Source organism: Copadichromis virginalis, linkage group LG11, assembly GCF_057382275.1.
Source record: "Copadichromis virginalis isolate Kocher_CV1m ecotype Utaka linkage group LG11, C_Virginalis_male_GT1.1, whole genome shotgun sequence".
Classification (NCBI taxonomy): domain Eukaryota; kingdom Metazoa; phylum Chordata; class Actinopteri; order Cichliformes; family Cichlidae; genus Copadichromis; species Copadichromis virginalis.
Window position 1 is genome coordinate 37,302,548 of NC_140628.1, and position 24,238 is coordinate 37,326,785.

Here is a 24,238-nt window from a genome sequence, read left to right on the forward strand (position 1 = left end):
TCAGTAAGACAAAACAGAGCAGCTTCACAGAGACAGAGGTGCCATGAAAAAGAGCAGGCAGTCCTGCTGATACAATCAGGATTGCTAATTATGACTCAATGAGGAAAGACAAGTTCTTTTCTGTACAAACTAAATATTTTATAAATACCTAATGATGTCTTGAAAAGGGAATCCTCTATGTGGGAATGACTCTTCAGACCATTTTGAAGTAGTATTATATTCTGACTGTGATATCATGGGATTGCCTGACTGTTTCCAGTATTCAGTGTCTGGATTTAAAAACAGTACATGGATTATAATCACAAGTGTTCTTGGGGTAAACTTGAATTTAACCCCCACCACGGCGGTACTTTCTGTATATGCTGACCTTTGCTGCAGCTCTTTGCTTGTTAATTGCACAGACCTGTGTCACAGCATGGACCATTATATGTTCGGTAGCTCTGTGGTGCACCGCTGTAAATGCCACAGAGTGATTTGGGCTGTAGAGAGAGCTGTGAGATAACTATTAATATAGGCCACTGAGCTCTAGACTCAGTTGTCAGCTTCTTAAAGCTGTCATGTCCTTTTTTTTTCTCCAACCATTAGTGCTGAGCCAGATAATATGTCCTGCAAATGTCAATGCGATGTGAATGCCTGTGGTCCTGTGCATTTCAGTATTAATTACCTTGAACCTAGACTGTTTAAAAATGTGTCTCTGCCTGACAGGTATTGTATGACTCATGCTAACTCTACTCTTTTCTTTGCTTTTCCACAGGATTTATTGTGTCTGAGCCCACTCTGTCCAGCAGCAGCAGCAGTGCAGTGGAGCTGGGAGCTGTCCTCAGTGCTGAATTTATCAGCTCACATAAATACCCATTGCACACTCATGTGCCTGGGCTGCTCCTGATACTTCCTATTCCTTGCAGCAACTGACCAACACCACCTCTACATATCCAAGATGGACGATGACGGTCGCTACAGAGACAGCCGCTCAGACTTCGTCCGTGGCGCCAAGGACATTGCCAAAGTTGCTAAGAAGCAGGTCGGTAAGAAGGTGGGGCGTGGCATGGACAAAATGACAGATGAGTACACCAAACGCTCTTATAAACGATTTGAAGAGGAAGATGACGACGACGATTATGCTGGCGTGCCGAGCAATGATGGCGGATATTATCGCAACGACAGCCGTGCCAATGATGAAGAAGGCCACAGCGACTCCACTGAAGGACACGATGAGGATGACGAGATCTATGAGGGCGAGTACCAGGGCATCCCAAGAGCTGAATCGGGGAAGGCTGGCAGCATGGATGGCGTGACAGCCGCACAGGCACAGCAGTTCAGGGATCTTTCGGCCTATGAGGGCGAGAGGAGAAAAGATCAGGAGGAGTTGGCACAGCAGTATGAGGCCATCCTGCAGGAGTGTGGCCACGGGAAGTTCCAGTGGACGCTCTACTTTGTCCTGGGCCTGGCACTAATGGCAGATGGTGTGGAGATCTTTGTTGTTGGCTTCGTGTTGCCCAGTGCTCAAATAGACATGTGTCTCTCCGAGCCCAACAAAGGCATGCTGGGTAAGACATCCAGATTTCACTCTCTTGCTTGCCCTGAGCTCGCTTGTCAACACTCAGGAGGGGGGATTACATAAGAGCCAATGTGCAACTTTTCTTTCAACTAGTCTACTCTGTATTGTCTCTCTCTCTTTATTTTTTATCTGTGTGCCTCCTTTGGCAGCGTAGGCCACCACTTCACATTTTATCTCTGCCTCATCTTAGCCATTACCTTTGCAGCTTATTCCCTGGTAATTGGTTTTCGACGGCCTCGTTGGCAGTGGAACTACAGCTATTTAAGATTCAACTGCCCATGCAGCTCCTGAACAGCAGCAGAATTTAAAATTGAACGCTCAGCCAGTCCAAACATAGTGTTCTCTGCTTCACTTCAGCTGTTTTTAGCTGGATACAATGTGTGTATTTATGTGTATGCATGTGTGTGTGTGTGTGTGTGTGTGTTCACACTCAGAAAATGAGGCACCTTCTTGGAGTCCAACCGCTTGTTTCTGTGCTGGTACCCTCTAAAGCAGGGGTCCCCAATCCCAGTCCACGAGGGCCGGTGTCCCTGCAGGTTTCAGATGTGTCCTTGATCCATCACAGCTGATTTAAATGGATAAATTACCTTCTCAGCATGTCTTGAAGTTCTCCAGAGGCCTGGTAATGAACTAATCATGTGATTCAGGTGTGTTGACCCAGGGTGAGATCTAAAACCTGCAGGGACACCGGCCCTCGTGGACTGGGATTGGGGACCCCTGCTCTAAAGTAATGATGTAGTACCATGGACCACAATGTTTGCAGACGATATTGTGATCTGTGGTGAGAACCTGGAGAGGTGTAGGTTTGTTCTGGAGAGAAGAAGAATGAAAATCAGTAGAAGTATGGTGTGAAGATGGTGGAGTTTTAATTGGGAGTGACCAGGATGGACATGACTAGAAATCATTACATTTTTAATCTCATGATGAGCAGTTTGGAGACAAATTGAGAAAGATGTGCAGAAGAAGGATAGTAGATCAGGTAGGAGGAAAACAGGAAGACCTCAGGGACGATTCATAGCTGTAGTGAAGGAGGACCTGCAGAGTGGTGGTGTGACAGGGAAGGATATTAGGGATAGGGTGAGATACAGGCAGATGATGTGCTATGGTCGCCCCGAAAGGCAGGAAGAAGAAGAAGAAGAAGAAAAAGGAGAAGTAAATACACTTCAGTGAAAGCGACGCATGATTTTGATTGAAGCACTGCTGAATCCACTAACAGATCCCTGTTAGAGCTCTGCCTGGACTCTGTGTTGTTGGTTTTATTTACTGTAATGTTGATGAGTTGGATGCGTTCTGATTACATAATTTCCTCTCAGAGGGGTGTTGACTGTTCAACTGTATGCTGCTCGATGCACATCGTCGCAGCAGATGTGGATGTTGAATATCTGTGGTGTTTAAAGTGAACATCATGGGTTCATAAAAGTGTCCTCTGTACAAACATTACCTGTTAATTCTGATTGACAGTTCAAGTGCTCAAAGTTTGTTTCAGCATGAAACTTTCATTTCAGATTAATTTGAACTTTTGGTGATGATAGACATTCTGATTAAGTGCAGGATGTTTTTATCAACAGTATTATATGATTGATTAACTGGGCTATGCATAAATCAATGGAAACAGCCCAAACAGGCTTATGAGACACAATTAAATAAAAAGAAATCAGGGCCATGAAGTGAAAATAAGACAAAAAGCATGATGCCACCTGAGAAGGGCTAATTTACCCATATCCCCAAAAGAACATTTCATTCTGTTGCCCTCAGTGCACCAAAACATTGAATTTTAAAGATTTGGATATTCTTGCATCTTAATCAGGACAGAACGTCTTCTAATTTACATAACTCACACAGTCCGTTATCCTCCTGGATGTTTTTAAATCTGCCAGCTTCAAGGACAAGAGGAAGGGTTCCCCGTAATGTCTTTGATTCCTCAGTGATTTTGCAGTATAAGGTTCAGAATCACAGTTAAGCTTCATTTCAATATTTTTTTGTAGTTTTGGCTTCAACAAAATGTCTTTTTCAAATCTAGTAAACATCTTTGTTCTGATTTCATGTTGGTCATATTAAATTATTCAACATGAAATTCTATATCGCTCATGGAGAGCTGTGTGAAACCTTGTTATTGAGTCGATCTTCTGCCAAATTAAGCAAATTCATCATTTTACATTTTTGCTTTCTGATCCAGGAATCCATGTCAGAAAAGTCAATGTACAAAAGAAATTATGAACATACAGCTAAAGCTGGTCTGTACAGAGTCTGCTGCAGTTTATTATAAATGATTAGTGCCACATTTATGCAAGATTATCACTCAGTATGGTAACACCCAGAGCATGAGTTACTGTATATGTGTAATACATGAAAATACATGCTCAATTGTCCAGATACAGAGGTCCACAAGATCACTTTTGTTCATCTGGGAAGACCTTACCAGAAACGTTCATCAAGATGTATGCTTACGACAGCCAATGGTATTCATGAATGTAGCCTGTATATAAAAGATGGAAATGGTCACAGTGACATCACCCATTGGTTCTGGACTTTGTTGCCACAAATAATCATACTTCTCAGTTAACAACAGCAAGTTCTTACCACCGATAAGACAGAGAGGTCCAACTCAGTGATGACGACGAAAAGGAAAGATGGAAGAAACAGGAAAGAGGCGGAAGGGCAAATTATTAAAGAAAGCCAATGAAATAACTACTTGTATATAATTTTTCAAAATATTAAAAATTATTACATTTTTCAAAACATTTTCCCTCCAGCTCTCAGACAAACACATTAGCCAGTGCATATGATGGATCATTCTAAAAGGAAGTGGAGCAAAATTAGAAAACTTGCGACTTGAATTGCTGCCTAGTCTGGCTGCCATCTATACCTCCTTTCCCCTTCTTTCTCCCTCTGGGTTTGTGTCATGCTGGGGGAGGGGCAGGGAGACACGACTGGCCTCCATTCCCTCCCCTCTTCCTGTTACGCAACATTCCTGACTCATGCGAGAGAGCCTCTTGTGCTCGTACCTCTCTGCATGCAGTCTCCTCTTCCGACCCCCATCCTCAGGCTCCATCTCAGCCTATCCTGCTAGCTGCTCTTACCCCACGCAGTGTTCTGGATCATCTGTTTTGTGTGTGCATTAGTATGTGCATGTAATGGGTGACTGCAACAATGTCGACATGATCACGGATCCGTCGTTTGACATTTCAGCAACACAAAAACTAGAATTAAATAAGGATCAAACACAGGAAATGATGACAGATCGAGCGGTCTAAATAAAACCCTGGTGCAGCGTTTCTGCTCGACGAGCTCGACGAAACACATCGACACAGCAGTGAAACAGTGAAGTGGTTGTCATTGATTTGCCCTTGTCGTGAAGCTGCAGTGGACTGTAGCTTTTTTGTCATATAGGAGACGGGAGTTTGTTCCATGCAGGATATGTGCAGGATCAGCGCATCCTCAGCCTTTTGGTGTTAAGAAGTTTTCTCACTGCTCAGCATTCAGTGTATTTCCAGCCACAGTTCTGTTAAATATAGTCTTGAGAAGGTTTTTTAAATCTGTAACCTTTGCTACAATATGTTCACTGCCTCCTCTAATTATTGCAGTTGCATGGCTGCATTTTGAGACAGCGACTGCACAGTTCTCCTCAGGCTAAAAGGAACCTTTGTGTAATATAATGTATCCTCAGCCTTTTCATGGACATGGAATAAGTAACTGAAATCAAGGATGAAGGGATAAAATGGGTGAAAACAGTCAATCGGTCCTGGGGATGATCTGTCAGAGAAAACTGTAGGCAAAAAGATTTGGATATTGTAGCCTGCTGTACATGTATGAGCATCAGAAAGATGTTAAGTTTGCATATCAGTACTTCTCCAATACTAGAAAATTAATATTGAAGCTCCTGGGTTACATATTCATTTGAAAAACACTGAGCTTTGTTATCAAAATGAGCTTTTTCTTAAATTTCATTTGTATTTTTATAAACCACTAAAAGTAATATTTCCAGTCAGTACAGAAACAGCAGTCGTAAATTATCTTTACTACACGCAACACACAAATAAGCCTTATAACAAATGATTCAGAATACCAGAAAAAACACCTGACTTTGTTTACAAAATTGGAAGCAGCGTAAACAGTGCGGAGGATTTGATGAGTGCTGCCAAACAGAGCTGCAGGTAACCGAGCAAACAGCTTATTCAGGAGATATTTCCCCTCTTTTTGAAGGCATTTTAATCAGCTGCTGCAGTGTTTGTTTGGACCAAACACCCTTATTCACACTACCATCACAAAGTGAGACCACTGCAAAGCACTTATAGCATTTATTACTTCAGCTTTCAGTGGTAGCAGTGGATATTTGCTGGCTGACTTTCAGTCACCACAAGAAACTGCAGCTGTATTCTCCTCCTGCGCTACTTTTTATTTAGTTGTTCAATAAAAACAAAGCAGGGGAAGCACCACAAAGGAGAACCATGCTAATTTTTGCAGGTGATATGAAGGAAAACTAGAAGTTTACAGAAGACATCTCAGCTCACTGTGCTTCACAAGCAAATCGAAAAGTCATAAAATCCACAAACAACAAACCACTGGATGAAAAGTGAATTATTTAAATCACACAGGAAAATGAAATAAATAGACTAATATATAATAAGTAGGGTATAGAGGATGCATATGCTTTTTACTGAAAGACTGACCTTAAATGAACTCCTTTTGAGACATTTTAAATGCTTTTCATTTAACTTATATAAATCTTAAAACCTAAGTGAAAAGATAATCGTTTGCTCAACAGTTGAACACTGACTGTCTACTGATATTGGACCTTAATATCTAGAAGACATGTACATGTACCTTTTGCTTCCTGTGAACATATTGTGTCCTTAAAGGAACCCATAATTACCTTGAATCCTAATAATGAACCCTGAGGGGCACATTTGTGTAGATTGTACCTGTAGGAATACAATTTGGCTTTACTGTACCCTGTTTCTGAGACTTGTAAGTTCATGAGAGAAGAACACTGCAGTGTAAGCCATCTATAAATGATCAGTTCTGCTCTACAAGAGCTGCTAACATGTCTCCCTCACTGGATCCTTAAACAAGCCCCGTGTACTCTGCTAGTTGGGGAAAACCTGCTATTAATAGAAGCCTCCTGCCCTGCCCCCTCTTCATGCACATAGACACACAGTCTCGCACACTTTTGTCCATTTCCACACACACACACACGCATATACACTACCCTGGAGCCCTTGGGAGTTCTGTCACAGCGCTGACTGGCCATCGTCCTCCCCCCTTTCTCCCCCCCCCTCCCCCCCCCCCCCCCCCCCCCCTCATTCAGAGTGCAAAGGTGCTCAGCTGTCTGGAGATTTCTGCTTCTCTCCTTTCTCTTCATTTTGCACCTCGTCCTGCTCACCTCTCTCCTTCCGTCTCTCTTTCTGTCTTCACCACATTTTGTTTCAGCTTTCTCTGAAAAACAAAATGCAAAACACGTCTCATGAATGATTAAAATGTAGACGAATAGAAAGCAGTGGTTGTTTTGATGTTACTGAGCATCTGCAGCTTACTGCAGCATCAGATTCACTGGAATTCAATGAAGTGTGTTACTAGTGGTTTGAAAATCATGAAAACGTCACCAATAGGAACATTATTTAATTGAATGCAATTCTAGATTCAAGAGTTTGTTGGGAAAACTGTCAAATAAAAAAAATCACAAAGAAATAGTCGGGATCTCATTACTGCTGAATGATTTCAAATACAAAAGCCGTTGGCAGCAGAACTGTTTTTGATAGGATGCTTCACCTCCACACTGTAGGCTGTAATGGCTTTTCTGTCTCCTTCTCCTTTTATTTAACTGGAATGAGGCTCAAGCTGTAGACTGTGCAGAGTGAATGCAGCCATGAATGTAGCATCTTCTCCAGCTTGGTGTTGTGAACCCAGGCATGATGAAACAGAGGAATTAAATCATATATTGCTTTATTTTCTGGTTTCTTTTCACTGAATCATACTATAGTTTACAAAAGAAATGGCATGCTATATTGAACTAGTGCTTCAGGCTATTAACCTAATCAGGTAAGGTCATTTCCTCATAGAATTCTCTGTGAATGAACTTCTTTGCAGGTCAGTTTTGCCCTTAAAACATCATTTGTTCACTATAAAATCCATATGCTGCCTTTTTGCCATTTCTACCCCATTTCCATACAGTTTACATCATATGGTTCATGTTCTGCTGTAGTCCCTGTTGGTGGTGACCCCATTTAATCCCATAAGGGTGTAGCCAGAACAACCTGCACAAGCATCAATCACAGCATCCCATCAGGCACCACTACTGCTAAGAACTGGGTCATTGCAGTGGTTATGTTTTTTGTTTTTTTTTTGCACTATGATGCTTCCTTATTTAACAGTTTAAAACAAAAGCACAGTGTTGTCTCTTTGGCCATTAAATAATAAACTTTTTTCATTAGCTTTTTGGAAACATTTCTGTTTTCTGCTGATTGGTTTGCAGCTTTTCCCTGTAAAGAGCTCCCTGCTGTGGCCAAAACCAGCTCCACGAGTGTAAAAGTCCACAGGCTGTAAAAAAAAAAGAAATACCTGAAAGAAGCCACCTGTTCATCCACTGGGAATATAGTAGTATTGATTGGTCTTTCGACTGTTATGTGCATCTTTAGGAATTTGGTGAAAAATATTGTTTTTACTGCCAGAATGTATTTTACCTTTAATATTTTAGTTGGTTTCTGCCGTATTTGTCCATTTAAAAGTACATAAAAGCAACAACTTGGGCTTAAATCAAACTCTTCCCTAAGATAATGTTATTTTATTAGTCAAACTAAATATTGATGACATTGTGGTTTAGCTTTAAGGCGAGCTTTGTTAGCCTCTTAATTAATTATTTTACCCCTCAGATATAGAAGAGCGATAAATTGGGACACAATTCATCCTCAAGCCAAAAGCAGCTGCTAATGCATTCTAGCCACATAGACAAGCAAATGTGATGACAGGGGAAATGATAATGACGTGGTTACTGGTCACGACAGCAATCAGGCTTCCAGCTCCCAGCTGGATATGGTGGTTTAGAAAGAAATATTTACCATTTGATCCATCCTACTCACTATGGCTGTCTGTCTGTTTGTTTACTTTGATGCTGCTGCAATGCGGCGACATTTATCATCACCATCACTTGCTAGTTGTTGCTGCTGCTATGAAGGATATTTCCAGGAGAAGTAGCTCACAGCGGTACCGCTGCTTTGGAACACACACAGCTTTATGATTCCTTATCTTCAGCGGACTTTCTGCTGTACTTCTTAATCTCCTGAAGATTTAACCTAATTCTATAGGATGTTAGCAGTGAGTGAAAAGGAAATAAAGCATAAAACAAGTCACCAGATATGATTGGGTGACCATTAATAACACACACACTTGTTCAATGAAGGGAATGAAAGTCACCTTGCTCCTCATTTCACAGCTGCAAAAGTTTACACTGAAATATACAACCAAAGGACAGACAGCAGGAATGAAACATGTGCAGCCAGAAACAAATACACACTTCAATAATTTCATTTAAAGGTCTTTTCAAAAAGGACGCCCACCGTCACATTATTCTAGTTCAGGACATCCATCCTCTGTGTTAACCTGGCTTTTCAACCAGCTTCATCATCCCAGCACTTTGCACCTCTGTCAGACTGTTTAATAACGGATCGTATTACCAGATGCGTTTAAAACCTGTGTAGAATTATTTTTCCCTGCCTAATTCAGTATTTTTTCTGGATGTCTTACACCAGCGGTCCCCAACCTCTTTTGCGCCACGGACCGGTTTATGCCCGACAATATTTTCACGGACCGGCCTTTAAGGTGTCGCGGATAAATACAACAAAATAAAACTAGTACTGGTACCGAAAAAAAGAAAATTTATTCATAACACACGTGAAAACCGAGTAAACGATAAAAACGATAACAAAACAACGCTGAAAACTGTTAAAAACCCTGAAAACTATACATTTCACATCTGAGCCTCAACTCTCGCGGCCCGGTACCAAACGACTCACGGACCGGTACCGGTCCGAGGCCCGGGGGTTGGGGACCGCTGTCTTACACCACTAGCAGTTGGCAGGACTGTGTTGTTTTTGTTATGCAAGAAAGAATATTAAATGTAACAATGTGATTCCCATGGCATTGAGTATAGTTTGTGCCTTGATTACTGGTACTTGTCCTCAGGTTAATGACCGTTTCAGATTTTCCCCATGAATTCTACCTTGAAATAGCAGTCAGCCTTTTCGGTCAGAAACTGAAAAATCTTGTCATGATAAAACAATGTCATCTCAAGGTTCACTGATACACTTATACCAGGACCTGTGTAGCAATAAATCTATTATAGCCCAGCAGTCCTTAATGAATCTGTTCCTTGGCATTGACACTACATGCACAGCTCATGTTCATGAACTGTGTGCTGAATGTTTCTCAGTAAACCACTCTGCTGAATGGATGGTGTGTCTCTGGCTCTTCACCTTTACTGTTTGCACCTTACCTGAAGGATAAAGCTCACAGGGTGACATTAAAGGATCAGTGTCTGAGCCATGCTGCTTCACAGCAGGAATTCGACAAGACTACGTCTTGGGCCTTGTTCTGTCTTACACATACACTCTGCTTCTTGTACCACTGTGGTGTTGAATTCAGTTAGAAGTTCACAATTCAGTAGAAGAAGTAATTGTCACCTGTCTGGTTGATGTCTCAGAGTTTAAGTCAAACCTGGACAAAATGGTGCTACTGTTCCTCTGGGACAAAATATCTCAGTGAGACCGGATCTGTCCTTCATCACTTTGCTGGTTCTAGTCATAGACTGTACATAAAAGATGGATACAGCCACTATGACATCACCCAGTGGTTTGCATTCTTTAGCTTCCTGGTTGTATTATTTATCAGGTCATTCCATTATAATTACCCCAGTACACAACAACATCAAAAAATATGTTTGAGAACTTCATTTCAATAAGGTGACGCTAACACTGTTATTTGAAGAGACCACGCCCCTATCATTAACAAAATCCAGAAGTACTGTTGTTATGAAGAGCAAACTCAGCAACAAAGGTCAAAGTGGACTGGGATATAAATGCATATTCAACCTCTGAAGTTGGGAATTTTCACAGTGAATGGAGTTTTTAGGGATTAACATTGTCATTATCATTTATCTGCCATAACAATGACACTCATTTCATGTGCACGTGCAGTAGTGGTGCAGCAACTGATCAAAAATCTCACTGTTCAGATCAGATCACGGTTTTAAGTCACGGATCGGATCAATTTTTGGATCAGCAAAAAAAGAAAAAAGACAAAAATGTAACATTTACTTAATGAAGTATTTTTTGCCTGTTAAAAACATTCAACTCAAGACTCATTCCACGCAATTATTAAAAAAAAAAAATGATACAATATAGGGCAGTGTAGGGCTTTGTATCTACCACTCAATTCAATTCAATTTTATTTATAAAGCGCCAAATCACAACAACAGTCACCTCAAGGCGCTTTATATTGTAAGGTAGACCCTACAATAATACATACCGCTCATTATATCGCACTCCGCTGTGATATAATGAGCTGTCACGGTCACGTAGCTTTCCGTTGCCCTGGAGGTCCACAAATTTGTAGTAGTTAGAGCAACAGAAGATGCCTGGGACAGTTCAGCCATAACTTTAAACTTTTCCTGCTCATACATGCTTGGAACAATCTTGCCACTAAAGCGGACGCGCAACGGGATATCATCAAGCACGTTCATCATAGTTTAAACCCCTTGTTTTGCACAACGGAATACGGCCTCCTGTCTGCAGCTAAACACTCCAATAGCTTCTGTAATAGCTTCAGCCCGGTCGGACTGGGCTGCTTAAATGCCGCAGACCGCTAGCCCTGGCCATAACTATCGCTTGACAGACCCACCACGCGCACCATACACATACTTTTTTTCCTTCTTTTTCGAATCTTCAGATCACGTGTGTACCGAACCGTGGAGTGGGATCGGTTTGGATTACGGATCAACCGTGATCCGTTGCACCACTAATGTGCAGATACTGTGGAAAGCATAAAGGGTCCCCAAAAACGTGACTCAGTCTAATGGGTTTTTGCAATAGTCAGTAATCAGCAACCTGTGGAGCTCTAGGCATTGCATTATTCTATGCATTTTAACACTTTTTCAAAATTTCAGCATCACAGTTAATTGAGACATTTTCTACTCGATCTTTTGAAATGTCAGATAAAACAGTCAGAACAGAACTGTGACCCTGTGCTCTTAGAGTAATGAGCCTTAAAAATACTCCACAAAATTTAACTAAATATTTCACCTCCAGGGGCTAGTATTTCACAAAAGGGTGATTTAAAATGATTTTGGATCTGGTTCGATGTTCTTTTTACTTTTTAGCACTTTGACTGTTTTATCAACTGTCTTTGCCACTTAAATTAATCCTTAATCAATAAAATTGACTGAGAATTTTGACTCTAATGCACTAGAAAAAATACATTGTGCTTATTCTCCAATCCAATTGAATATTTTGAGAGCTTTGGGGTTAATTCTTGCCAAAAAATAGTATACAAATGCATGATTACTACCTTTTCACATACAAAAAAGTGATAATGAGAATTTAAATATAGATGTCACAATCAGACACAGTATGGTGAAAAGTTTCTCCTTAAATATTCAGAGTGATCTCACCAATAACTTGTCTCACTGAACACCCTCAGAGTGCGAACACTGTTGACAGGATGTCAATAAGGTGCTGATTGCAGGAGAACAACTGGTGTATGTGTGGTGTGGGAGCATCATCAGTTTTGCAGAGAGAGAAAAGGTTTGACAGACAGAGTGTGGGATATGAGTCATGTTGGCACCTTAAATCACAAGTCGGGTTGACAAAGGTGCTGCTTGTTTCTGTTAACGGCATCTCCTCCCTGGTGGCAACTTCCTGATGCAGAAGAGAATAAAGCAGTTTTATCCACGGGTTTCAGTTTATACTGTTTGGCTGTATAGAGAATTTCATTTGGGTAGAAACACCAGGAAGCAGCCACTAAAGGGATTGTATTGAAGTTGTAAAAGAATAAAATCTTTAGGGGCAGCGAGTGATGAAAAGGTTTCTTCAGATTCAAACAGAGGTGTCATTTATAGGAAAGCAACACAACATGTATACTTATTTTAAGGCTGCAGCAGTTTGTTCCTGTTCTCTGGTTCCAGCCTTTGTCTAAGATTTTTTTATCAGCACTTTCATGTTTTGGAAGATTGTCACCTTTTTGGTGACCTCATTATTAAGCCCAGGTCTTTAATGCATGCTAGCTCATTCAACTTAGCCAGTGTCTCAGATGAGTATATATCCATGTATGTCACTAAAACTATTCAGTGTAATTATATAAACCTTATAGTTTCCAAAACACTAATATTTCATATTATGAATGTAATAAAGCTCTAGTTAAAGCTAATAATCATTTACCAACACCTCTAAAGTTCATTTATTTGATCTGATTACAGATTATACCATATTTGAGCTTGAATATAAGCTCAGCATGGCCCATTTCCTAGGTTTGTGCTAACATCAGCTAATTGCCACCTGCATTTTGCTCCATGCTCCAGTTTTAGAGATTCATCTTTTGCCTGCTCACACTTTCTGAAATACACATCTGAAATATTGCAACAAGGAAACAAGGAAAAAAATGCTTAACTGTCTTTTGTGTGAAACCCAGCTCTCAGTTACAACCTGATTATACTATAATACTATAATACGTGTGTATTGTACTATAATACACATTGTCTTGATTAAATTTGAGAACCCCTTGAAACCACCTCCCTGTTTAAGTCTCCTGTCTCTTCTCGGTCACTTACTGTTACTCAAACTAGTATTGTCCAGTAATCAGTCTCTCTGGTTCCTTTACTTTGCTGCTTTTTAAAAGAAAAATACATTTATACAATTTAGGGATAGATCAGTGTTTCTTTTTTATTATACACATAGTGAAGGATGATATTTTGCATATTTCACAAAATCTGTTGTGAATAAGATGTACGCCACGACCCTCTCTGCTATGAAATATATGGTTTGGATGATTATATTGCATTAACTTGCTGTTTCATGCTTAATGCAAAATGCTTGAGTCCAGTGAGGCAGTCAGATGAGCTAATTTACTGGGCAGTGGAAGTTTAATGAAAGTGCAAGTGGAGGCTGGAAGTAATATCAATGAGTTTACTGATGAATAATAACTCATTATCTTGCCCTTTGTCTCTCTCCGTCTCATTATCTCTTCCCATGACGTTCTCTTCCATTACTCTTCCCTCTTAATCCCCCCTCCCTCCAGGTCTGATTGTGTACCTGGGGATGATGGTTGGGGCGTTTTTGTGGGGCGGCCTGGCCGACCGAATCGGGCGACGGCAGACCCTCCTCATCTCCCTCTCCATCAACAGTGTGTTTGCCTTCTTCTCGTCCTTCGTCCAGGGCTACAGCTCCTTCCTGTTGTGCCGCCTGATCTCTGGTGTGGGGTAAGGGGATAGATGAGTCACTCAGACACAGCTGCCAGAGCTGGAGATGAGGCAGTCACGACCCACTGTAGTACATCAGTCAAACTGATAAGCAGAGCAATGTCACGTGGCACAGAGCAGATTAAATATGAAGTGGCTGTATTTCATTAAAAGAAAAAAAAAATAGTGTGCCCTTAGATACTGGTTGTATTTGGTGTTTGCTGTATCTCAGGTGAAGTGTTGAAAGGTACTTTTGGGCCTCCCATTTCCTCAGGTTTGGGCTTAGAAACGTCAACAGCTTCCATAACATGGTCCAAAGTCATTGACTAACAATGTGAACACTGACCTACTGCAACAAGCCAACCTGTCTGTAGTTTTACTTGCATGCAGCATCTTAAGGCTGTTGTAAAAGGATTTTAGTCAAAGCATTTTGTGCTCATTGCTGGTGGTTATAGCAGAATGCCAGCAGAATGACAGCCTGCATGAAATCATGCCCTTTCAGCTGGTTGTAAGAAATAATTCATAAATATTTTTCTGTTTTCATTTTTGGTGAAATCCATTAAAATGATTTGCTGTACATGCTATAGTTAAAAGACACAAACAGAATTAATATCTATATTACAAATCTTTAGAAATATTTCATTTAATATTAGCACACATGCAAGAAAGTATGTATATAATACCAAGATGGACAGTTCAATGAATTCTCAGTCATTCACTGATAAATAAAAAAAATCACAAATGACTGAATCTTTTGTTATGGGAACAGATGCTACCTTTTCTAATTCGGTTACCTTCCGTTTTAACTCCACAGCATTGGTGGCTCCATCCCAATTGTGTTTTCTTATTACTCTGAGTTCCTCGCCCAAGAGAAGCGAGGAGAGCATCTGTCCTGGCTCTGCATGTTCTGGATGATTGGTGGCATCTACGCATCTGCTATGGCTTGGGCCATCATCCCACACTATGGTAAGAAAATGTACAGTATTTAAATATGAACATTCTAAGCTTCGAGATTGTTTCCTCACGCACCAGTAGGCCAGTATCCATTCTAAGCTATGTAAATGCTAATTTTGTCTTTACATTTCTCTACAGTTTTTATTGCAAATGACAAATGCTGCAGTTCTGTCTCACGTCTCTTCTTGCTTCCTTTCCTCATGTAGGCTGGAGTTTCCAGATGGGCTCAGCCTACCAGTTCCATAGCTGGCGTGTCTTTGTGTTGGTGTGTGCCTTCCCCTCTGTGGCGGCCATCTCTGCCCTCACCACCATGCCTGAGAGCCCCCGCTTTTACCTTGAGGTCAGCCTGACAGCTCATACCCCACTTAGACCTTGTGGAAATATATTTTTGAATACATTTTGAATGCTTGAAAGCATAAACAGCCTTAAAGACAAAGTGCTGCTTATGCACTTTTCCAAAACATTTTGAATAACTTAATATGTACATATTTATCGTCCAGGAGAAATCTGAACATTGGAGATTCTGAAATATACATCATAGATTCTGAATTCAGTTCAGTATGTTTTAAACACTGACACAGAAAAAAAAACTGATTTTTATTTAAAAATGCCCAATATATAAAAAAAAATCAGGCATGTTGTCAGTATTTTAGTACTAAACCACTTTTAGCTAATCATGTTAGCTGCTGGTTTATACCACCAGATGTTCTCACTTCTTGTATCTCCTTGTTTCTACATATTTACTTATTTATTTTATTTTACACCTGCACTCACGTCCCACGCACTTTCATTCACATCAGAATATCTCAGTTTAGTAAATGAAGCTGCAGCTGGTGGCAGACAAAGATAAAACACTGTAGAATCAACAACCTCTCATTTGGCATTTTGAAACATTTCCACGTGTACTGTGTGTGGTTTAGTCTCGATTTGGACTGAAATGTAGTCAGGCTTTCACATAAACATAACTGCAGCACTTACTGAAATTTAACGAAGAATAAGAATCAAATGGAGGGCAAGATTACAGGCAGAGAAATAAATGCAGAGGCAGCAGACTGAGGTAAAATCCAAAGCAAAATGAAAAGGTCATAAAATACAAAACAAGACGCTGGGTGAGGAACATGAACTGACAACTGAAGACTCTGCACTATATATAACCTGCACGTTCTTAATCATCCAGGTCATGGTATTCTGAAGGCTAGAAATAAAAGCAAGTGGATTTCTTTTTGATTCATGAAAATATTCAGTTTCTAATCCAAGAGGCCATCTATGTCCACTGTGAAAGATCATCACTGAACAGAGGTGGTGGCTCACGACACCAGCTATCAGCTGCCCATAACGCAGTCTCGAGATTCTTTGCGAGCCAATTGTGACCAGCGTAACTTTAATAGCTCAAAGGATGTTGAAGTATGGCTGTGTTTCAGAAAGTAGCCACACCCCTGGCTCGCGTGAATCTCAGAACCACCTCCAAGGGCACGAAGGTTACATCTTTATCTGTTTAAGAAAAACAAAAACGTAATTTATCTAAGTGTGCACATTGTTTAATAGTTGTATAAATATGGATTTATCTGAATGTGACTCTAAGTACTGCACAAGATTTCCTATATGCCCAGACCTAGTTTACAAACGGTAAATGAAAGATCTTGTCTTTATCTAGGATTTTAAGTACTGAAGAAACCAAAAAGACGTCCAGTTGCCTTCAGTTCAAATGGTTAGGAATAAACTAAGTTAAGATAACTTGAAAACGAGTGTCACATTAAAATTAAAAATCTATTCATAATAAAACAAACAATGAACTAAAAACAAACAAAACAAAAAACCCAAAACAAATAATCATCCATGATGGAAAGACAACAACACCAAATGAAAACTAATATAATAAATAAATAATAAAATATAAGCTGCGTTAATTTAACTGAAAATGGAAATGAAAGATCTGCTAAACATCTTTTTTTGTGCCCCTCCTAAAAGAATGGCAAACATGACGAGGCGTGGATGATTCTGAAGCAAGTTCACGACACCAACATGAGGGCCAAGGGTTACCCCGAGAGGGTCTTCTCTGTAAGTAACACTCAAGAATGTTAAGCTTCTTTCATGCTAACACTTTTGCATTAATGCAGAAAATAACATCATCATAATAGTTTGCAGTTTGTGGGCTTATAGAGTGCAGCAGGTTTAGAGCTCTGTGCTGCATATTTTTGCATATTAATGAGTTAAAACAGATGCTCTTTAAACTTCTGTAATCTCTTTATGCCTCAGGCTGTACAGTTCATATTAATAATTTAAATGAAAAATGGTGATTCAAAGATGTTTTATAATCTTTTCTTTGAGTAAAATTATTAAAACAACTTTCTGTTTTACAGATTGTGGTGTTACTGGTCAGCTGTTAGCCTCATAACATGGATACATTGTAATACTAACTGAACTTTAATGGAAAAATACATCATTTTATATGAAGTTGTGTGATTATTCTATGAAACTTTTTTAACAAAGAGATTTGTAAAGCACTCTCAAGAGGAGCACGATTAACAATCGTTAAACAGAACAATTAAATCATACCTCCCAGGTGACCACCATCAAAACAGTGAAGCAGATGGATGAGCTGGTAAACCTGGGCGATGGTGCTGCCTGGCACGAGAAATGGAGGATAAAGCTCACCACGCTCTTCCATCAGGTAAGAAAAAACCCTGATTATTCTTTTTTAAAATCAATTTCTTACTTGATACATATTTAAATGAAAAAGAACGAGAATGAAAAGGAGAAAGGATTCAAACTACTTGTGGCTCAGGAGGTTGTCAATTAATTAGAAGGTCTGTTTTGATCCGTGGCTACTCCAGAACCAGGTGTAATGGATAAAGTGCCTGAAATGAATAGAATAAATAACTGAATGTTTCTGTAAATGGTCTCATGTGGTTTGTAGTGTAAAGTGTTCTGAGCAGTCAACAACACTAGAAAAGCAAAACACAATTCATTAACCTTGTTGCTGCAAATGGACAAGAAAATGTGCACAGCAAATTTGTGATATCAGCGATACATTTACATACAGCTACTTTAACTTGAAAACAATCAGTGGATTTGAAAAATTTATACAGTCTTTTGATAACACTTTTTGTTGCTTTACTTAGTCCTACGTCTGTGGAAACATAGACTGTGTATTAACCTCCTAGGACCTGCCGTTCACATATGTGGACATCACATTTTTTACATTCATCGGGCCCCAATATGTCCAAATATCAAAGAGAAATTAAAATGCATGCCGTGGAAGAGTTCGGGTCTTAGGAGGTTAAAGATGGATCTAGTCTCCCACTGGTTTGTGTTGTCCTGGTCTGGAGGCTCAAACGGAACATTTTTTGCCATCGTTGCTTTGATCTTTTAAAACTGGGACGACTGAAGGTTGTGTCTGAGAAGCCAAGAGCCACAGAATCAAATGGCAGCATCTTGTTTTCTGTGACGATCAGAACTCCACTGACAGGCTTTGAGTTGGCTTCACTTGTTAAAATGGACCTGGTCTTGATCTGAAGGAATTGTAACTAAAAAGAAGGTATATTAAAAATCTCACCAAGGCTCTGTTTATCTTGTTAGATCTTATTGTGTGTTTAGTGATTCTGTGTGTTTGTGTTCTCCCTTTTCGGTCTTTGTTTACACTAAAACTGGAAAGGGATTCTGGGAGATGCTTTTTATTTCTCACAGTTGGTGAAAAGAACCCTGTTTTCAGAAATGTCTGAAGTCTATTGACTTTTTAGCTGAGTGTACTTTACATTTATTACTTTCTCTTTGCACATCTCTTGTGTCTGTCTGTGTGTTTCTTCAGGTTTGGAGTAATTTCCAGACCATTTTCTCTCCCGAGTACCGGCGCACCACCTACATGATGATGGCTGTGTGGTTCTCTATGTCCTTCAGGTAGGATCAGGTGTATTAACTAATGCAGGATTTTCTGTGTTGCATAGTGAAATCTGTTTATTTGTCTAAACTAAAAAGAGCAGATGGCTGTTGATCACAGCGGCTTTGTGTTTGTTTATCAGGAGTCAGTTGGCTGTTGGTGATTTAAATGTAAAGGCCAACATTATCTCCTGGTCTAGCTGGCCACGGCAGGTTCATAATTATAATAGTTGGTGAAAGCAGGAATTTATCAGTGAGTATAAAACAAAAAGGGGCTTGAAGCAGGATCTGCGAATGGATGCGATCACTTTCATGTCATTTAGTGTCAGCAGTGCTGCTGAATCACTCAAATGGCTCTTTTTGTAGCTGAGAATGAAAAAGCAGAATCAAATAGAGATTCACCCTGAACCCATGACCCCTCCCACAGGGTTATGCTGTTTTGTTGGCATGAGCACTACAAATCAATACGAACAAAGTCTTGGGCGATCACGTTTATTCTGTGATCATCATTTCTATCCTGATGGGATCTGTTCCAGGATGACAGCACTGCTTTCTGCAGGGTCCAAAGAGTTATTCATGGTGTCTCTCTCATGGCCATCTTGGTGTTCATCATGTTACTGTTGCTCCACAGTCATTGTTACATCTGAAGAATCATGCGGCTGTGATGCCATTGCAGCCTGGCCACTATACCAAAGCACAGCTTGCCCTATTTCACAGAAATATTCATGTATTAAATAATCTTTAACACATATCCTAAAAATGTGATTGTCCTCAGGCACCACTTACCACGTTGCGGAAGGTGCAATAAAATATTATGCCTTATTTAAAATAATGTGAATCATGTGCTGCAATCTTTATAATGATCCACAAAATAATGATTTGTTGTGAATTTATTTTAACGTTCAAAGGCATGCAAGACAATAAATTTTCACCAGTGAACCTTTACTAAGCCTGGTAAACAGGTTCAGTTTGATACAGTAGTTTGCTAAAGCAAAACATAACATTACTTGGATTTATCTAACATTTATTTCAGTTAGTGCCAATATATTATGTATATAACTAATAACGAAAATCCATAAAGCCGTAGTGCACTGAAATATTAATTTACTCAGTAACGCTCGTCTTCCAACATCCTTCTAGAAGCCAGTCACTAATCAAATTTCCCTGGACGTTATATTCTATTGTTCCTGAGCAAAAGTACACAACATTATGTTTAATTAAAGGCTTAATCGAAGGCTTAATTACCTCGAGCTCTCTCCAACAGAGCGCTGAACAAACGGCTTGCAAATTCATATTATGTAGATGGTAAAAAAGAAATGACACTTATGTATAACCATAAAGCGTCACTGGCTCTTTTTTCCCTTTTCTCTTAGAGGTAAATTGATCTTTTCTGTGAGAGAATTTTTCTTTGTCTTCCAGCTACTATGGTTTGACGGTGTGGTTCCCCGACATGATCAAATACCTGCAGAAGCAGGAGTACTCCTCGCGCACCAAGGTTTTTGTCAAGGAGAAGGTAGAACACGTCACCTTTAACTTCACCCTGGAAAACCAGGTTCACCGTCAAGGAGAGTACTTTAACGACAAGTGAGTTGTCTTTTACTCCTCATTAGTGTTTGCGTTTTGAATGACAGCGAATCCTTTGGAATTGGGCTTCATGTCAGTCAGATGCCTTTTGGTCCAACGCTTAATGAATGAATTCATTCAGACAGAACTAGCTTGTGGTGGACGGCAACAAATGAGATGCAAATATAAATGAGGCTCCGAAATGTTTTATTCTAAACACTGGTTTGATTGCATGAAAGCCCTGGGGACTTTTTCATGTTCAACTAGCCTGTCTTTGATGTTTCCTTTGACCTTGCCTTTTCAGCCTGAACTCTGCATGTGATTTCAGATGTTACAAATTTACAGCATTATGCTAATGCCATATCTGACACTCTTGTGATAAATCACTTGTTTCTCTGTCTCTTTGCATCTTCCTTTGTCTCTGTCTGCTCTCCACCTCCGTGCTGCACCTGTTCATTTTCTCCATGCCTCCATTCCTTAATTCCACTGTTCCTCCATGTGTTCGCTTGCAGGTTTATGAACCTGAAAATGAAGTCTATGGTTTTTGAGGATTCCCTCTTTGAGGAGTGTTACTTTGAGGACATCACCTCCACCAACACCTTCTTCAAGAACTGCACCTTCATTGCCACCCTTTTCTACAACACTGGTAGGGAACACACATACAAACACTCGCAGGTGTTTTATAATAGGAAAATATGGTCTTGTATAAGTAAAACCTTTAAATTAGAAGCTTTTATGTGTGTTTCAGCAGGCCCTGAAAAAATGCAGAATAAATTATATATGGACATTTATGGTAAAAATGTAATGTTGCTGTTGCTCTGTGCCCCTGTTCTTTCTTTGCTATTTATAGACCTTTCAGAGGTCTCTTTATAAATAACTTCCTTGCAAGTAGTTCTACTGGCTCAGTTTCACTCCTGTGTTTTCTGTTGAAAAGTGACAGTTTGTTGCTACTGTCTAGTAAATACATTGTTACCGGTGAGTTCTGTGCGCTCTGTGTGTTCTCTGAGCAGTTTGGCTGTTTGTCAGACTGCTAAATTGCTTCCTTATTCACCTTCACAGAATGACTGGATCTATACTGAACTGAGTATTCTGGAGCTGCAAAATCCCCTTACACACCGGGGGATTGTTATATTAATGTTATTCTTTCTTCACTGAAAAAGACAAATGATACCACATGTGGAAATCTATATCACACAGTTTCAGATTCAGCAGCTGTGTCCACACATGCAAACACCGCCCTGGTCTCGCTTTGTTGGTTATTTGCAGTCTTTACACAAGTCAAGCGATCACTCAGCTGTGCTATCACTGCTGGCCAGGAGTTCCTTGTTATAATGGAAATTAGAAACTTGTTTGCTTATTAAGGATTAAGGTCTCTTTGGGTTTTCTATGCAGAACTTGAGACTTTAGTGCTAGTTGCCATGGTGCACCTTATTTTTACACTGCAGAATAATGAGGAAATAACACATGAAAAATGCAGCTGGGCTGTACCTCATTTTAGTCTTTGAATGTACAGATCTACAGGTTTAAAAAAGGCTCAACTTTGCACACTTTCATTTTCTAAGCTCTGACATATCAGGAAATCTTTTTAGAATAATAATTGTAACATATGGCTGCATGTACCGTATCTGCGTGAGTCAATCTGAATGAAGCTTAGCATAAATATCGTCACATTTTCAGAGATGATTAACATCTTTATATTTTAAAAAACATCTAATACAATCCCAGTTCTTTTGCACCCAGGTGTTTCATATTCATCTTACATTCTCCATTTGCATTTGTGTCGCATGTCATGTTCAATGTACGTTGCCTATCATCAAAATTTGGATACGCAACAGAAGTTTGTTTGATTCACCTCTAAATACAGACTGAAGAATTGGAAAAGGCACCACAGGTCTGGTAATAAAAAAAATCATCTAATCCTGAGTAAAAATGTCATGAATGTTTAACTTTCACAGTGTTTGACTGTGCCCATAAAAATTAAGTGGGGTCGACATTAAATGGAGAAAAGTCCATAACAATCAGCTCTCAGTTTTCTTCTTTTAGGTTTATTTGGGCTCAGCGTCATGCTTCAGTATGGCTGCATGTGTCCAGCTCCAGGGTAGCAAAATACCCCCAGAATATGGATTTGAGCTACTGTAGTTTAATTTTCTCTCTCCTTTTCATTTCCTCACATTCATCCTTCGGTTGCTTCCATTATTCTCCACTTGGCAGTGAATGATAGATGATTTTCCCTTCTGGGAAATATTTTGGAATTGCTGCTCATCCTATAGGTTCATTACTAGAGAGCTTAATTTTGACAGGACCTGCTCATTGTAATCTTGTGTTCTTTATTTCGTAAATTCAGCACCAAAGCAGCTTTTTTATGCTGCTTAGTGAATACAACTTGTGTGAATTTTCTGATCGACAGATTTTCTGTGACCCCTCTGTGGTCCAAGAGTAATATTTGATCTTACAAATGTTGTCCTCTTAGTATCATTCATTGAGTGTTAATAAAGTGTCTTGCTTTGTCCACCTGACAGCAGTTTACTGACCAGTTCTTTGAACCTCTTACTCTTTCTGTCTCCTCTCCTGCTATCCTGAACATCGCTCCTTATCCCTTCTTTCTCCTCACAGATCTTTTCAAGTACAGGTTGATCAACTGTAAGCTCATCAACAGCACTTTCCTGCACAACAAAGAGGGCTGCCTGCTCAGTGACATAAGTGATGAAAATAATGCCTACATGGTCTACTTTGTCAGTTTCCTGGGTACCTTGGCTGTGTTGCCAGGCAACATCGTCTCTGCGCTGCTCATGGACAAGATCGGACGGTTGAGGATGCTTGGTATGGGCCATGTTACTCAGTGGTGCTTGAATCAGAAGTTAGGCCTGCTTTGATCCAATTCATTTTTAAATATAAATACAGCACACGTTTAAATATAACTCCCTCTGCACTGTAAATCACTTGTTTTAAAGAACTTTTATCAGCTGCTGCCTGAGGGCATGAAAAGACAACTTTCCTGTGGAAGATTACTTCTTTTGCCGTGTGGTGCTAAATTGTGAAAAAAGAAATCCACAAACCTTATTATGTGTAGTTTTCCTACATTAACCTGCTCATGATAAGATTTCTGGATGCCATCTAGTTCTGTTCAAGGGCAACTCATCCAAAAACAATATAGATGGAACAATGGAACAATTTTGTTTGGTCTGGAAACGTATCCTATTGGTCAGAATGAGAAATTATAGCTATAGATTTAGATAAGAAAAAGAAAAATAGAGGGAGATAAAGAGAGATCATTTTATTTTATCTGTTTAATAAGTGTTCTGTGGAATAGAGATTTATGTGCAAAGGTGCAAAATGATTTGATCCTCAGTCATTTATGCAGGAATCCCATCAGTTCTTCTGACATCATTCTTTCCCCCTCTTTATCCACAGCGGGCTCAAGCGTGATATCTTGCATCAGCTGTTTCTTCCTTTCTTTTGGCAACAGCGAATCAGCTATGATTGCCCTGCTCTGCCTGTTTGGAGGAATTAGCATCGCCTCCTGGAATTCCCTGGACGTGCTGACCGTCGAGCTCTATCCCTCTGACAAGAGGTAGGTAATCCAGGCAAGCCCAGAAATCTCCCTGACACCATAAAGGCTGTGACGTGTTAAGTTATGTCATAACAGATGCCCCTTTATGATTGGTTGGCTTGCAGGGATGGATGACATTGTGGGATTCTGGGTTTTCTTGATTCCAAATAATGGTTTTAAAAGGAGCTTCTCTGGGTTCCACTTTATATTTATAACTTGTAGTATAATATATATATATTGAAAGTAATATAAAGTAAGAGCACCTGTGTTGTCAGACTCATCAAAGAGGAGCACT

At 39.9% G+C, this 24,238-nt stretch overlaps 1 protein-coding gene across 1 annotated transcript in view; it reads left to right on the forward strand.

The window, feature by feature from the left end:
• The window catches only part of sv2a (synaptic vesicle glycoprotein 2A), a 47,138-nt gene that overhangs the window by 18,619 nt on the left and 4,281 nt on the right, over nt 1-24,238 (forward strand). Inside the window, exons 2-12 of the mRNA XM_085472284.1 lie at nt 755-1,547; nt 13,841-14,021; nt 14,815-14,966; nt 15,161-15,294; nt 16,923-17,012; nt 17,518-17,625; nt 18,763-18,851; nt 20,250-20,414; nt 20,906-21,039; nt 23,007-23,213; nt 23,805-23,964. Of these exons, the coding sequence (XP_085328410.1) occupies nt 938-1,547; nt 13,841-14,021; nt 14,815-14,966; nt 15,161-15,294; nt 16,923-17,012; nt 17,518-17,625; nt 18,763-18,851; nt 20,250-20,414; nt 20,906-21,039; nt 23,007-23,213; nt 23,805-23,964 (2,030 nt within the window). The 5' untranslated portion in view covers nt 755-937. The remainder of the gene's footprint in view (nt 1-754; nt 1,548-13,840; nt 14,022-14,814; nt 14,967-15,160; nt 15,295-16,922; nt 17,013-17,517; nt 17,626-18,762; nt 18,852-20,249; nt 20,415-20,905; nt 21,040-23,006; nt 23,214-23,804; nt 23,965-24,238) is intronic.